This window comes from Crassostrea angulata, chromosome 9 (genome assembly GCF_025612915.1).
Source record: "Crassostrea angulata isolate pt1a10 chromosome 9, ASM2561291v2, whole genome shotgun sequence".
NCBI lineage: Eukaryota > Metazoa > Mollusca > Bivalvia > Ostreida > Ostreidae > Magallana > Magallana angulata.
The window spans coordinates 6,577,365-6,594,178 of NC_069119.1; the positions used below are offsets into that span (position 1 = coordinate 6,577,365).

Sequence of the window (16,814 nt, forward strand, 5' to 3'; positions counted from 1 at the left end):
GATAAACTGGATGACTTTAATTTTTCTATAGTCAACTTCCTTATGAAGCTATATATACCTTTATCACCTGCGTATGGTGTTTTGTCTCTAAGTTAATTCGATACGCATTTGCATGCTCTTTGTATGAACAGTTTCTAAGGCGAGGCAAGCTACTGACAAATAAGTTGATAAAACAGGACTATCAACAGTTTCGTTTGAATTTATATTTTCGTAAGTTCTATGGGCGATACAACGACCTTGTCCGCAAATACAATCTTCCACTAGGTCGCATGCTGACTTTTCATACTAGTTGTCAAACTTAACTAATCACCTATTTGAGTACGGACTTTACCGTTTTTCTCGATTACGACAAAGAGCACACGGTGCGTGTGACCGGTGTCGTATAATTTAAGGTCCGCCCCGGAAAATGGTCCGGCCGGACCTTAAATGTTGACATTAAAGGTCCGGCTTTCCCCTATAAGAAAAGGTCCTACCCAATCAATCAATCAATCATACTTTATTTCCTCTGTTAAGAGATTTGATAACATACAACTAGCATATGATTATATACAATCAATTTATATATGTGCACACACACACACACACACACACACACACACACACACACACACACACACACACACACACACACACACACACACACACACACACACACACACACACATTACATGTACACATACATGAAAATGAAAACATAGGGGTAATAGCCTTGAAGTGGATCAGGTATTAGTGGAAGTGGCAACTGTTATGGATCGGAAGTATGCTGCCGCTGTCGCCCGAACAAGTTTGAAGTTCAGAATGTGGTATGATTTATTGTCCGATTCATGATTTGTACGACGCCCGAGAAGTACATGGAACAGGTCGTTTTCAGAAAGACCACATAATTCGCGCATAATTCTATGCTGAAACAGTTTGTTATTATGTTCCACCAATTTTCACGTATTACCACAGTAGCTGGGCAGACACAAGAAGAATGTTGAAACACGTCGACAAAGGATTTACCGCACAGAATACATGAATAGGGATTTCCATTGAAACTTACACTTGTGCAGAGTTTACAGATGAACTTGCAGAGTTTGATTTCCGAATAGTTTTCAGGTATATTCCAAATCGAGGAGGGTTTTGACTCTCTGAAAATTTCTGTGAAAACTAGGAAGTCAGGGTCATGAGACATCCGCGCTTTTCGTTGAGAAAGGTGAGAAGTAGTAACATTGTTGCGGACAATTTTCTTCCAGCAAGGTTTCTCGGGAAAGGTTCCGTCTTTTAGAAAATCCCACAAGTAAACTGTAAGGTTGTAAGACTGGAGAACCTTTATAATATCAGGAATAAAGCCAAACTGATTTACGGAAAGATCGTGTAAGTAAGAAAATAATCTCGTTAGAAATATCCTTTTTGTTAACGTTTTTGGGTCTAAACGACAAAGTCTCCCAAAGAATAAAAGCTTCCGAACGTCAATCTCTGTGTTGATAGGTAAGACATCAAAAAAGGATTCGCACATGTCTGATCTGCACAGTTTTGGTAAATCCAGCGAGTTCTTACAGACAAAGTGTTGAAATGCGTTTAGTTTGTTTTTGTCTGTTAGAGACAAGTTGCACCAAAGTTCGCATCCATAAAGCACTGATGGGAGTACAATTTTTTTGTATAGATGGGATAACGTATTAGGGTTAAGAAATGGTGTGCCAAGATCGGATAATTCAAAGTAGGATTTTCGTCCTTTGTTGCATGCTTCGTTTATTCTATCCGAAAGTTTACACTTGTGGTTGATTACGATTCCTAGATGGTTGTAAGATTGTTCACAAGACACTTTTGCAGGACCTAAATGCCAGTTTGTGTTATCTAGCTTAGCTTTTTTAGCGCGAAACTGTAGAACACATGATTTAGACGCATCAAATGTAAATCGCCACTTGCAGGAATAGTTGTATGCAATATTTAACAGTGTTTGTAGCGCAAGCGGAGAGATACCAATTAGAGCCAAGTCATCTGCTAAAGAAGTGCAGCTGCTAGGTATATTGAGTATACCTGTGTTTGCCTTAGGTGTCCAAGTAGCGTAGTGGACAATGCACTCGCTTGTCACCGCTGCGACCCGAGTTCGATCCCCTTGATCGACAGTGGTGGTATGTGATAGGGTATGGTGGTCGCCCGCTTGGACACGTGGGTTCTCTCCGGGTACTCCGGCTTCTTCCCACACCAATGACCCCCTCGCGCTAACATCCGTGCCAACGAGAGATACTAATATAAGTTGTAGAACTTGCTTATCAATCGTTGTAAAATAAATAAAGTTGAGGTCAGGTTTTCAGACCTGTGTTTGGACTACCGGACTGTATGGCATGGATGAGATCATTTATGTAGACAAGATAAAGGAACGTTGATAGCACGCCACCCTGTCGAACAACTTGTTGTACCGGAAACCACTCTGAACGAGTTTGATTTACGACAATTGAGCTTAGGGTGTTTTGGTGGCATTTGTTAATGAGAGACCATAATTTGCCATTAATACCAAGTTCATATAGTTTAAACATTAGTCCAGGCCTCCACACCGTGTCAAATGCCTTGCTGGTGTCAAGAAAACATACGAATACATTGCTTCCTTGTTCTAAATTATGTATTATTGTCTCTTGGAGATTAAATGACGTTGTCAGACAACCTAGTTCCTTCTGAAAACCCTGTTGTTGAGAATGTGGAAAATCTTTAGTTTGTAAAAATTGTTGATTGATTCGATTGTACACAACCTTTTCAAAAAGTTTAAAGAGGGATGGTAATAAAGCTATTGGTCTGTAGCTGTTGCAGGAATCTTTAGACTTGTTTCCTCCTTTATGTAATGGAACTATAAGACCACGTTTCCAACAGAGAGGGATATAGTTATATTGCACAATAGCATTAAACAGCTTCAAAATACAAGCGATAAGTGATGCACCACCATGAATTATGTGTCCATTGGTTACAGAGTCGTCACCGGGTGCTTTACGTAATTTGAGTGTATTTAAGGCTGACGTTATTTCTGCTGTTGTAAGTTGACCCCCTGGTATATACCCCGGATCCTCTTCACATTCAGTCGTAAGATGTTGGTACTTATCACTAATCGTGTTTTTGAATGCGTGATCGAAACTATCGTCCTCCAACGGAGTATATAGTTTCCTATAGAACGAAGCGAACGTTTCTGCGACACCTTGTGGGTCTGTATGAGTAACTCCTTCTTCGTCGCGGATTTCTGGGTAGATTCGGGATCTCCTTGGCTTTATGCGTTTGGTTAATTTCCAAAACAGACGGACGTCAATTTCTGCGGCTTTGTCAATGTCACTGTATACTTTTCGCATATATTTTTCGTGTTCCTCATTAAGAGCATTTCGAAATTGTCGCTTTGCCCGCTTGTACTCTCGGTATGGCTTAAATTCCATCCCGCGGGGTCTTCCCTCGGACACCCATACCCTACGTTTGTTCCGTTCTATGGGCGATACAACAACCTTGTCCGCAAATACAATCTTCCACTAGGTCGCATGCTGACTTTTCATACTAGTTGTTAGACTTAACTAATCACCTATTTGAGTACGGACTTTACCGTTTTTCTCGATTACGACAAAGAGCACACGGTGGGTGTGACCGGTGTCGTATAATTTAAGGTCCGCCCCGGAAAATGGTCCGGCCGGACCTTAAATGTTGACATTAAAGGTCCGGCTTTCCCCTATAAGATAAGGTCCTACCCGTAATCGTTTATCACAGTTTCTCTAAAATTAATTATTCTTTTTTGCTATTCTTTTTTGCTAACGTACTTTTATCTTAAAGATGTCTTTGTTTACATAATCCTGTAGGCCTTTTGCGTATGGTACATATATGACCGTATTATTTTATTAAATTACTTTGTGGAATATCAAATAATGATAGCGGGTTAGATGTCAAATGATGTTAGATTCAAATGTTTAAGAATCTGAAAAAAAGAATACCAGGAGTATTTTGTCGATAATGTACACACACCTGATGTAGTCCCTTTGTTTTTAAATCTCTTCCGGTGTATACAATGTATGTGTTAGCAGAGGGTTTCACAACAGGTAAACACAGGTAAATGAAGCCCTGCAGGCATTCACACCTGTGCTAATCAGAATGCACCACTGAGCTAAGAAAGAAAACAAGTATTCCTTTTAAGGGAATGATAGGCAATAATGATATATTGATAGCCAGAAGCAATCAACATGAGCAGTTTGATGTAAAATAATCTAAAAAGTACTGTATTTTTACAAAATTAAAATATTTTGAATCTGTACACTATAATTTCATCATTATAAACTGTCAACAAATTTAATTTTGAAATAAATTTGGGGAAAGCCGCTTGTAAACTCCTTGTCTAGTTCTATATTTTTCACGTTATTATTAAATGTTAATGTATCTTCTTCTTCTTCAGAATACTGAGTAGGGCTCTTCAAAGAGCATTAACACGTATACAAAAAAAGAGTTGTATTAAAACAATTTAATGCGACTAAAAAACATTGAATGCCATCATAACTTGCTATTGCGGTCGCATTATAACGTAACCTTGTTTATAAATCAAGCCGTCTTCCTAGCTACTATTATGCAACATCAATAGATCGAGGTCTGTTCATGGAGCATCCTCTTATGATTGAGGTCAGTTCATTGAGGTCAACTGCATTACTGAATGAATCTTTCGATCGAATTTCTTACGCGTGAGACAAGATGTGCATTCTTGAATTTACAGGTCGAACTGAATTTTATGTATGTTTGCATCTCTTAAGGTAAATGAATTGAAATAAAACTGAGTAAAATATTATATAAATACTAAACCAAACTTCAAGTTTTTAAAAGAACTATTAAAGCAAGCGGAATGTGTGCGCACGTGGAAGCATTTGCCGGATGCCTCATATGGTCACAACAGTGATCGGCCGAAGCCGATCACAAAAAATAATGTATCCGCTCTATAGTGGTCTTCGTAACTAAGATTGTCTTTTTAGCTTGTGTTTTGTTTATTTTCAGTAGATCAGAAACTTATGATAATATGTTTTAAATAATTTATACGTCTCTAGGTATATTTATCACTAGTTTAAGATAAATAATAAAAGGTCGCATATGTGGATTACCGTAATAGAGAATATACGTCAGCTTGACAATATAGTGTACATACGTAGCTGTGGTAGATATAAGGTGTGAAAAGACAAATGGAATTATTTAGATGATGCGTCTTCCTATAATTAAAAGCGTGTTTTAATTGACTAGCGGTGCAGTGTTTCAAAAAGTAATGAAAGTGATAATGTTGTAATAATCTCTCTCTCTCTCTCTCTCTCTCTCTCTCTCTCTCTCTCTTCATAATGTGCATGCAATATTGCTAAAAAAAAAAGTATGTGTTTATTCCCGACAGTATTTGATCACCTCATTATTCTCAAAGACTTATTCCCTCGTACAATACTTTTATATGTATATAATATATAGTTTATAATAATTATACATGTAATTAAGCAAGGATTTGGTAACAAGTAAACACTTAAGTAAATCCGATATGTCCAAGTAACGATTTCTCTGTAAGCACATTTATGAAAAATTAAAGACTAATCTTACAAAAATTGCGTTGAGGAAGAAAATACAACATGTAGGTGCAAGGTGAAAAATTTGTGATAAAATTGCTATGTTACAAAGCGGTTTAATGCAGAAATATTTTTGTAAACTGCCTAAAAAAATATCCTTGCGGTTTAAAGAAAAATATGTATCTCCGTGGAATAAAATATTGATGTCCTCATCAAAAGGGATAGTGTCTAAGAGTAGAGATAGTGATATTGAGAATTGGAGATTATACTACCCCCCCCCCCCAACCCAAACCCCCACGGCCTAACAGATTAGGAAATTAGGAGTTTCATGATTTGGGAAGACATTTGTTTAATATTTAATTTGTTTTGTTTTTTTTTATTTTCAGGTATCTCCCGTCACCCCCCCCCCCCTCCCCACGGATAAGGATTTACTAGTACTTGATTTTTGGAATTTGGGAATCAGGGGTTTTTTGTGTCGAGATTTCCGATGAATAGTCTAGCCCCCCCCCCCTCCCCCACTTCAATTTGCTTCCGACGCCACAGCATGGATGCAGTAAGTTTGTTATAGATTCTGTTGTGATATTTTTCAGTTGATCTTCTTAATGTTAGAGTGGACAATGGACATGAAATTGACTTTAGGTTTTTTCTTTAAAAATGTATTCAGAGTAGTTACACATTATCTATAATAATATGTATATAAATGATTTTCATCGTAAAACATTTCTATTAAAGGAGCGAGACCCAGTACATGTGCATGATTTTTATCCCACAGGTGACACAGAAACCGTTTTCTAACTTTTAAATACCGTGACACAGTTTAACCCCTTTGAAATTGTTCGTATAAAATGTCGCAAAGTAGGACCTATTTCATCTTTATAAATTTTTGTTTTAAATAATCAAAACTGTGGTGCTTTCGGCCTTATATAGGGGATGTTTAGCGATGATCAGAACAATAGAAATCAAACACGATTATGTCGGTAGTAATTCATAAAAGGAAAAGTTATAAATTCATATAAGCTTTAAGAAGGACAGATTACTTTATCAATGTATTTGTGCAAACTTTTATCATGTCTATAAGGGGTACGTTTTCTCAGAATGAAAACAAAAATCCACTGATGATAATGAAAAACCGTCTCTTGTGTGTTATAGACCTTTCAAGTAAGTGGGGTGTTTTTGTTTTTAAAACAGGGGGTCAATGATTTTCTTTTTGAGTTAATGGCTATTGAATGTTTCATGAAAAATTCAGAAAAATCCCGAAACTTTTCCACTATAATTGAGATTTTCTTAATTGTGAATTAATCCTTACCCATTTCTGATTCAATTTAACAAAAAACTGAATGATGATGATGATACTAAAACATTTATTGTATTAAACTCAGTATATTGACTTTATTTTGCTGGCATAAAATTTATATGAGGTCAGTAATAAATTTTTTTAGATAGTGTGTCTTTTATCGTTTTTAAGCATTTTTGAAATACTTTTATAGTGTATGCCATACGGTTATCTAAATAAAAAGGGAGATAAAACCAACGTAATTTATGCAAAATTATGTTGACTAACAAATAAAATCTTCATTTTGAATATTACAGCAAAAATATTTCAGCGAAAAATAAAATCAGCAAAAATTTAGTCCAAATTTCCTCTATTTTGCTTCAGGGGCATGGTCACGATTTTGGTCATATTTTATTTTCCTGTTTTTATTATTTACAATGCTTTATGGATGCATTTCTAATGCAAATGAAATTTTGGTGCCCATCGATGAGTTTTAAGCAAGATACAGGGCTCACAATTCTTCGTCATGTAAACAAGGCTCGTGCCCTGTTTTTGTTTACATAGATTCAATATATCAGTAACAAATCTTTTTCAAGTTGGTTTGTCTATATTCTGATTCATTTTAAGCATATAAACAGTATCTAACGATTAACACGTTCATTTAAAACTGGAATTTTCACTTCAACATTCAAAATGTAAACAAAAGCTTTGTTTACATAGCGAAGAGATGTAAGCTCTGTAACTCGCTTATAACTCAACAAATGACACTCAAATTTTAGTTGCCCATTAAAAATGCCTTACTGAAGCATTTTAAACATTAAAATCGAAAAAAAAAATTTGACCAAAATCGTGACCATGCCCCTTTAAGGAAGGAGTCTTCTCGTTATAAAACATACTTCTTATAATAAGAAATTCACGAAATTTTGACACAATCAAACGAACCATATTACCAAATGATTTTATCAGTTTAATCAAATTTGACTTTTTTGTTTTTGCATAAAGGTCAGGTCAATTCACTACCTTTTTCCTCAACGTAAAGGATGATAAAAAGAAACCTAGCTTTTTGCAGTTATGTAGACATTTGTTTGAGATTTGAAAGTTCTATTCTTCAATGAAATGATAGAATATCAGAATGTCCTTCAGCCTATGCTACTTAATTGGAATAAAGATCTATACTAAAACTGACATTGCTTAGCCTGCATTTTCTCTAATTTTCCTAAATTCTGAAGAAATTTTTATTATTTTTTATGCTAATTTATTGACCATTTAATAAGAGAGAAAACTGATTTAGTGATTTTTTCACAAAAATCAATGTATAGAATGGGCGCTTTAAAAAGCTTATAAAAATGTAATTTGATAGGCAAATTATATTTAAAAAACATATCCTGAAACCTAAGTATTATATCATTAGTTCACATTAGTAAAAAAAATCCAACATTGATGTTATTGTTTTTAGAATGCTAAAATAGACTAATTAATCTGCAGCCATTCTGAATTGTGAAACATGTGATATTTTCCTACGCCAATGTTCCGCCAAAAATATAGTCTTTGTTAGATTCTAAACATTGATTACTTTTTCTTTGCCAAATTATATGATATTAAAAAAAAAAGAAAAATATACTGTTATAATTTCCTTTCATCTTGATTTAAAGAATAAATAATCAAATTTACGTTTGACAAGTTAAAAACCAGAAAAGACACCTTCCTTAAAGTCGAACTTTCTTTTAGCCTAATTCCATAATATAGTACAACTATCAAATGCTATGTCGAAACTTATTTATGTCATAAATACTCTTTTGGGTTTTGAACAAATTCTACTCATGACATTGAACTTTATAGCAATCCGAATTTGAGAACTCAAACCCCAAGTAAACAACGTCCTTAGGATAAACTTTCTTGAATTTCATAGTATCTTAAATTTACATTCAAGCAATTTAATGTAATGAATCAAACGACTTTAGAGCGATAAAAACAAAGATAATACCTGTTCAGTGAAATTCTCAATGATTGCTTTCCAAAGGCATAACTGCTCTATCTTTCTAAATAAGTAAAGAAACAGTTTGTTCAAATATTTTGAAAAAGGTATCATGTTTAATTTAATTGGGTCTCTAGACATTTAAAGGACCCTGTCTGTCCTGTATAGGTATTTAAACACGCCGATTTGGGGTATTTAGAGTAGAAGGTCACACCACCTTATCGGTCACAAATTAAACCTTATCTAATCTAATCTAATGTAGCTTATATGCACGTTTGGGAGGTAACTGATGTAAATCTCAATTAAAATGACTACTGCAAAATATCTTTGTATTTGTATTAAGTGCTTTGTTTAAAGATGGTGTAAAGACAACATAAAGCGTAAATGCCACTTAAAGATGCTTAAAGGTGGCTTAAAGATGGCTTAACCCTTTAACCCCCATTGACGCATTTGGACGCACTTTGATAATACATATATTAAAAGTTTAATTACTCGCTTATTTTACATCGTATGATAAAGAACTAGATATCAAAAGAAAATACAAATCCTCAGGAAAACAGGAGTAATTAATGAAAAATGATTAATAACTTAAAAAATAAATCATAGTTAAAAATTAAAATGATTTTTAGCTCTTCATTTTGAGTGCGCATTGTCGGACAAGGGCGGCTTTTACAACTCGAAAGCACCTATTTAAATTAAAAAAAAAATTCCCCGTAATTATTAAGTAAACAAGTAATACACCACTTTTTATACATTCTTAATATTATTTATACATGTTTCATGTGATTTTTTTTTAGAAGAACAAAATTATAAACAGGGTTCAATAGTATTACGTTGTTGTACATATATATTTTAGTTTTCATCCACGCGGTATAGGCTAGTATCGATTGCATTACGTATTTATATTTGTATGTAAAACTAAAATGGACCAAGCTAGTATCTTCTTCTTATAATCATATATATTTTGTCAACATTTTATAAAATACGAAGTCTTTTGCCGAGATCACAACAAATCACAACAAGCTGAATTTATTTCCCTTTTCCGTTACTACGCTACAATGTAAACATTGAACAAGCGCGGGATTTCCGAGTTTGACAGTAGAAATGGAGAACAGTTCATCGGATGACGATAGCGATACCTTGTCTGAGGGTGTAGATCTCCAGCTATTCAGTGAACATGAATTTTCATCGGACACAGACAGTGACGATGATACACAGCAGACAGAGTCATCAATGGAGCCTGACAGCCAACAAACAGAAGCAACTGATGATGACTTCTGGTCTTACGATCTCCACCCAGTGGACATAGCACCATTTACTGAACAAGTAGGCCCAGATCATACTTTACTGCCTGACGATGACTTGATGAAGTATTTTTATCTTATGATAAACGAAGATTTCTTTGAAACCGCGGCTCAGGAGACGAACAGATATGCAGAACAGGAAATGACTCGCAAAGGTTCCCGCGATTCGATTTGGTACCCCACAACTAGCCTAGAAATGAAAGCTTTCTTTGGACTGAATATCATCATGGGAATAAATCAGTTACCTCGCATCGATATGTACTGGTCGGAAAACCCATTTGTTGGTAAGTAGAATATATGATTGCATTGCATATATTGCAAGAAATTCACTAAGCTACAGGCACGTAGCATCGGGGGGGGGGGGGGGGGGTGGGCCTGGCCCCCCACTTTTTCTCACAGCAACTAATTTTTTAAAATTTACAAATAAAAATTGAATTATCATGGAGTTGCCCCCCTCCCCCCACTTTTTTGGGAGCATGTAAAAAATTAATATGAAAATAAGGAAATAGGATTAAAATTGAAGTTATATACTATGCACCCCCCCCCCCCCCCCCCAACCGATTAGGATTTTGAAGATTTTGGGAAAGTCATAAATTCCTTTTTTTTTTGGCTTGTCAAGATTTTTTGGATGAGTCTGCCCCCCCCCCCCCACTTTCAAAAACAATGCTACGTGCCTGAGCTAAGCCGCTTGTACGATATAAAATACACAAAATTATATTGAAAAAAAAAATAGAATAACAAAAACCACAAAAACAACCTGCCACACAGAAATAGAAAATTTAAATGATATACCCCCTCAGAATTAATATACTTGGTTTTTATTCTCCCAGGAAATGAAGGCTTCAAGAAATGCATGACAAGAACAAGGTTTGAAAAATTGCTGCAGTATCTGCACATAAATGACAACCGGGCTCAAGCACCTGCTGGATCACCCAATTATGACAGGTATCATACGTGGTTTTGCTTTGGTTTATACAAAACTAATTTTATTTGTGAGGGAACTTGATATATTTTTGTTTGCTATTATTAATTTTTTGTAAAGATTGTAAAGACACATTGGTAAAAAAAAATAGCAAACAGAAAAGCATGTGCTAAAATATTCACATTGAACAAATACTGGAAACAATTTTTATATCATTCAGTTCCTTTGGTAATAAAACTTGGTCCCCCAGTATGAGTGATTGCAACCGACACGTGCGTTGTACAGGGAAAAAGTAAAAAAAAAAACCCTGATGAAATGTAAACTGGATCATTTTATCTTGAAGTTGTTTGAAAGTAATATAAACTGTATTTGGTTTTGATTTTCATAGCTTACTTCTATTTACATACCATTTTACTTAGAAAATAACATGAACAACCAGATGTAAATGACATGTCTTAAGTCACAATCAGTGGTTCAGTATTATTAGAGTCTTGGCATGTCAAGTTTTGGACCATGGTTTAGAGTTTTGACTGAAACCAAAATATCAAAACTAGAATACAAAACTACTAACTCAGTGAACAATTATATTACATGTATACACAGATGCAGAAATTCTGTTTGCCAGGGAAGGGTGGGTGGGTTCCAAGATCTATTTTTAGTTACGGTACTTTACTATGTGAACTATATAACTTTGAATTATAAACAAGGGAGTGTGGGCTTGCAGTTGAAATCCTCCACCACCACCACCCCCCTTCCCCAAATACATTTCAGAATACATGTTTTATTACATTTCAGACTTCATAAAATCAGACCACTTATCGACATGACAAGAGGAAATTTCCAGAAGTTTTACAAACCAGGGAAGTGTCAGAGTATAGATGAAGGAATGATAAGGTACAATTTTGTCATGGCATTTCATCCTTGCTCTTTTTCTATCCGCTTTCTAAATGCAACTTGTTGCATTATGCTAGTGATTGTGAGAGCTGCTTGGGTCCTGGCCTGAGTTGATTTCCAGTCAAGCCATATATTTTCATTATATTTATATGTTCATTTTTCCTTTCCTACTACATTACTTTATCCAGTATGTATAGATTTGCCTATATTATGATTCAATTCTCATATTCTTACAGGTACAAGGGACATCATTATGCACAGCAGTACACGCCAGGAAAACCAATAAAGCGCGGTCTAAAGGTATTTCAATATTTATAACTTTTGTAATCTTCATATCCTTTTTTCAAAACCTTGGATTCCCTAAGTGATCATTGTTTTTTTTCTAAATATTTTAAAAGTTTTATTTAAAAAAAACCCAGAAAGTTTACTGACAATATATATACAGTAATGGAACCGAATATCATTATTATAAAAAAAATAATTTTAAGAGTTTTATTTAAAAAAAACAAACAGAAAGTTTACTGACACTTTTTATGTGAAATTGAAAAATATTGAAACGTTAAATATTATAAATGTTATGACATGGAAACTTTATTTTCATGTAGATATGGATGAGATGTGAACCAAGTGGCTACACCAATGATTACAGAGTGTATCTTGGTAAACATGATTCAATGTGTGGCCCATCACTAGGGGAACGAGTCGTCAAACATTTATGCAAGCCATTGAAGTGGAAAGGTCATCATGTGTTCTTCGATAGGTAAATTAATTATTGTCAGAATGTCTGTCTGTTTATATGCAAGTGAAATGACTTTTTATGAACAAAGGTTATAAGTATTTCAGAGTTTATGCACCATAAATTTGCTGTGACACAGGATTGGTTTTATCAGTTGTGTGTTTTATTTATTATTATTGCAAAAAAATGTCTTTCATTCCATATATAGTTATTTGAGTAAAAAAATAACAAGTATTAAGTTAAAATTCAAATTGACATTTTTTTGCAGATTTTAAATTTGATTAAAAAAAGTCAAATATGCGGTTGCCATGGCAACGTTTTGGACTTAAATCATAAAATAATTTTTTTTCATAGATTTTTCATAGAATAGTGGAATATTTTGATACCATATTGAACGATAAAGTAATATACAGAATATTCTACAGAAAAATACATTGTAAAGTGTTATTGAACAGCTGGATTTCTAATCAAAACAATATGAAACAACTTTTTTTATGTTGCTTTGCGCAACATTTGGCATTTTCTGATCAAAATAAAAGTAACAACAAACAATTGTAATAAAGTTTCAAAATGTGTCTTTAGTGACCCAAACAAGGCAATAACAGTCTACAGTGAAAATTTTATGTATGGATAATACATTAGTGGACTATACCTATTTTTAAGATTGTCAAACCTCTGGCTATCTTAAAATTTCCAAATCTCTGTTTGAATTAAACAAAGGTTCCCTTTGATCGGAAGAATAATAATCATGTCTTACCTTTTCCATAAGCCAAGCATTAATAATGTTTCCACAATCAAAGCAACTACATGTATGACTGATTTCTATTCATAATGCTAAATGGTTAAAAGACGAGAACTTTTATATATGGAGGACAAAAAATGTCAAAATTCATATATCCATGAGAAATTTAATAAAATCTTTGTAATTAATGTAAATACAGTTGATTGACTGCTATCTGTAATAGTTAAAGTTTCTTAAAAAATTTATGTTGATTTTTGAGGAACCATTATTAAATGCTCTTATATAATCTATATATGGCATGAGGTGATAACCAACAGTGTCAAATTCAAAAGTCCAAAGGAAAATTACAAAACAGGAGCACAGCAAACACAGATCTTCAAAAATTAGAGGTAGAATCAGGTGTCATGGAGGAGTGGGCATCCTCTGCTGACCATTCACACCCGCCGTGTGCTCTTCGTCGTAATCGGGGAAACTACAGAAAGGAAAAAAACCGGTTTATTCCAACGTAGCTAAAATTCTGAAATTCCTATACCCACCTACCTAAAATTGTGATTTTCACACCTGAGTGAGCATTGAGTATAGTCTTTATTAGGTGTGAACTACCTGTATAAAATCACCTGTGATATATAGTTTCTTGTATATATTATTGATTTATTTTGTATATATATGGATTTCAGTGTTATAAAAATTAAGATTTAATTTGTTTCAGTTTTTGAAAGGTTTAATATTTATAAATTGAATAAATAAAATAAATTTTAGAAAAAAATAAAATAAATTTAATAGGCCTGACAAAGATTGATTAAATAAACAACACACCACAGAAATTGATGGCTTTACTAGATCATATGAAACTTCAATCAAACCAATGTTCGATTTAATTGCCATAAAATTTAATTAAATGCTATACCATTCACTATCTTATATATGTATATTATATGTAGTTTATGTTGTGCTTTTTTAAGATGTAAAGGTTCCCAGCCCAGTCCATCATACAAACATGATCTTTTTGAAGCATAAAACAAAATAAATTTTCATAAACAAGTTTCTATCTCTGATAATATATGTTTCAGTATTGTTAGTATATTCAGTCTCTTGCAAGCCTTTTCATGTATATTTGTTACAATAGTATTTGATAAGTCCAAGTTCAATCAACCTGAAAATGTATTCCTAAATGTACATGAGCATTTGAATTGATTTTTTAATATATATAATATATAATCACCACCATAGTCATATTGTATGCTGTACATGTAAGATGTGATGATTTCTCTGCTTTCTTGTAAAATGAACATTAATTATTTTTCCACTATATAATTTTTATTTTTTCAAGATCCACAATAAGGGGCATAGAAGGGTAATAATGTCATCATCAACAATGGCAAACAGGGATATTGTATCATCAGCAAATAATCTAATGTTATTTAATATGCCATCAGCAATATCATTAATACATATCAAAAACAAAAAAGGTCAAGCACTGATACTGACCCTTGTGGTATCCCAGATTCATTTTCAATCTCAAAACCACTTTACGCAATGGTATAAAGAGACTATGTAATACATAAACATTTGAGATTTTCTAAATAACTAAAAATTATTCCAGCATGTATAGTTTTATAAGTAGATGAAAAACCTTCTAAATTCACTCTATGTTCATTGTCTATTGGTAAGATAAGCTTCAATCCACCCCAGGCTATTTGCACTAAAAAGTAAATTATAACCAACATGCAAGAACATTAAATATGTATATGATATTCAAAATAAGTTATAACTGCTAAACAGAGTCTGTTTTTGACAATTATTGTACATGTATTTAAAATAAACTTTAATGCAACCATGTCTGTTTTCCTTCTCCTCAAAAGAATGAATGTTGAGTAATTTTACATACAATTAAATTTAGCCACTATCCATCATTAAAACAAACCCTTTTAATTATCAACATTTACTTCTATTACATGTATTTAATCTTTTTTAATTTTAAACAAAAATCTTAAAAAATGGCCTGTTATTTTTAAATTTAAGGTCAATAATTGAACAGACTATAGTTCACCTGTAATAAATTTCCTTTGTTCTTTGAAACCCTAACCTGTGCACCATTCCCACTTAGCTAAAATCAGTCACCCATAAAAAATTCAGAATTTTAGCTAAGTGGGAGGACACCAAAGAACCATATTCTTATAAATACCATAATACATCAAAAGGGAACAGCATATAGCGTAACGGTTGCAGTGCATTTTACATCGAAACGATAATTTGTGACTAATAATGGAAACCATAAATATACAATGCAAAATGAAAAAAAAATATATGTCTAAGTAAAAAATCAACCAGCACACCGCAGTAACAGTTTATGAAATAGAAACATTTAAAACATAATAAAAGAAAATATTGAGCACAACATTGATATAAACAGAATTTAATGGCACTCTATTTTTACAATGTACCATGGTGTCTGAAAAATCTTTTGGGTTAATTTTATTGATTATAGAAATAGTTTTAAAAAGATCATTTAAAATTCATTTTAAGGCTAATTAAGACGAAAAAATAGAACATTACTGACAGACTGATGTTTTGATCAGACTAAGTTTGATGTTATTTCATGAGTAAGGGGTAACCACGAATCCTATTATAATATATTTTCCAAAATATGATTATTTAAGGAATAAAAATCAGTTGAGTCTAACGAGATGATCAAATACGGTTGGAAGTGATAAAATCTAATAGAGTCTTTAAGGCTTTATGAGATATTTGATCACTGTTGACCGTATTTATTTAATTACCTTATTATATTCAAAGAATGATCCTATAACTTATATTAAATTCGTGGACCATGATCTGAGTTGAACTCTGTATTCCAAAATCATTTCGTTTCTTACCGTAGTGTTATCTATGGCAAATGCAACAGAAAAAAGTAAATTTTAACATCAATGTTTTCCTCAGGTAGTTACGGTGTTTCATAGTTTTACAAAACCTAAATACCTTGCCCTTGGACGTGTTATTTTTATCCCATAGGTGACACAGAAACCGTTTTCTGACTTTTAAATGCCATGACACATTCTAACCCCTTTGAAATTGTTCGTGTAAAATGTTGCAAAGTAGGACCTAGTTCATTTTTAAATTTTTTTGTTTTAAATCATCAAAACTGTGGTCCTTTCGGCCTTATATAGGGGATGTTTAGCGATGATCAGAACAATAGAAATCAAACACGATTATGTCGGTAGTAATTCATAAAAGGAAAATTTATAAATTCATATAAGCTTTAAGAAGGACAGATTACTTTATCAATGTATTTGTGCAAACTTTTATCATGTCTATAAGGGGTACGTTTTCTCAGAATGAGACAAATATCCACTGATGATAATGAAAAACCGTCTCTTGTGTGTTATAGACCTTTCAAGTAAGTGGGTTTTTTTTTTTTTAAACAGGGGGTCAATGATTTACTT

The 16,814-nt window shown here is 33.3% G+C and overlaps 2 protein-coding genes across 6 annotated transcripts in view; one reads left to right on the forward strand and one right to left on the reverse strand.

The window, feature by feature from the left end:
• Positions 1-16,814, reverse strand: part of LOC128162679 (uncharacterized) — a 36,343-nt gene that overhangs the window by 15,441 nt on the left and 4,088 nt on the right. For 2 of the 5 annotated variants that reach the window (XM_052825936.1, XM_052825934.1), the window contains exons 2-3: positions 13,720-13,843; positions 8,783-8,837 (exon numbers count right to left, since the gene is read on the reverse strand). The exons of 1 other annotated variant lie outside the window; for it this stretch is intronic. The gene's annotated coding sequence lies outside the window, so the exon portion shown is untranslated. Of the gene's footprint in view, positions 1-8,782; positions 8,838-13,386; positions 13,844-16,814 lie in introns of all 5 variants that reach the window. 2 more of the 5 variants (XM_052825933.1, XM_052825935.1) reach the window with 2 other exon arrangements.
• LOC128162678 (piggyBac transposable element-derived protein 4-like) lies at positions 9,951-12,720 on the forward strand. Its single transcript, XM_052825932.1, has 5 exons — positions 9,951-10,361; positions 10,908-11,022; positions 11,795-11,893; positions 12,130-12,193; positions 12,499-12,720. Exons 1-5 carry the CDS (start codon positions 10,007-10,009, stop codon positions 12,655-12,657), a joined length of 792 nt encoding a protein of 263 aa, XP_052681892.1. The 5' UTR covers positions 9,951-10,006; the 3' UTR covers positions 12,658-12,720.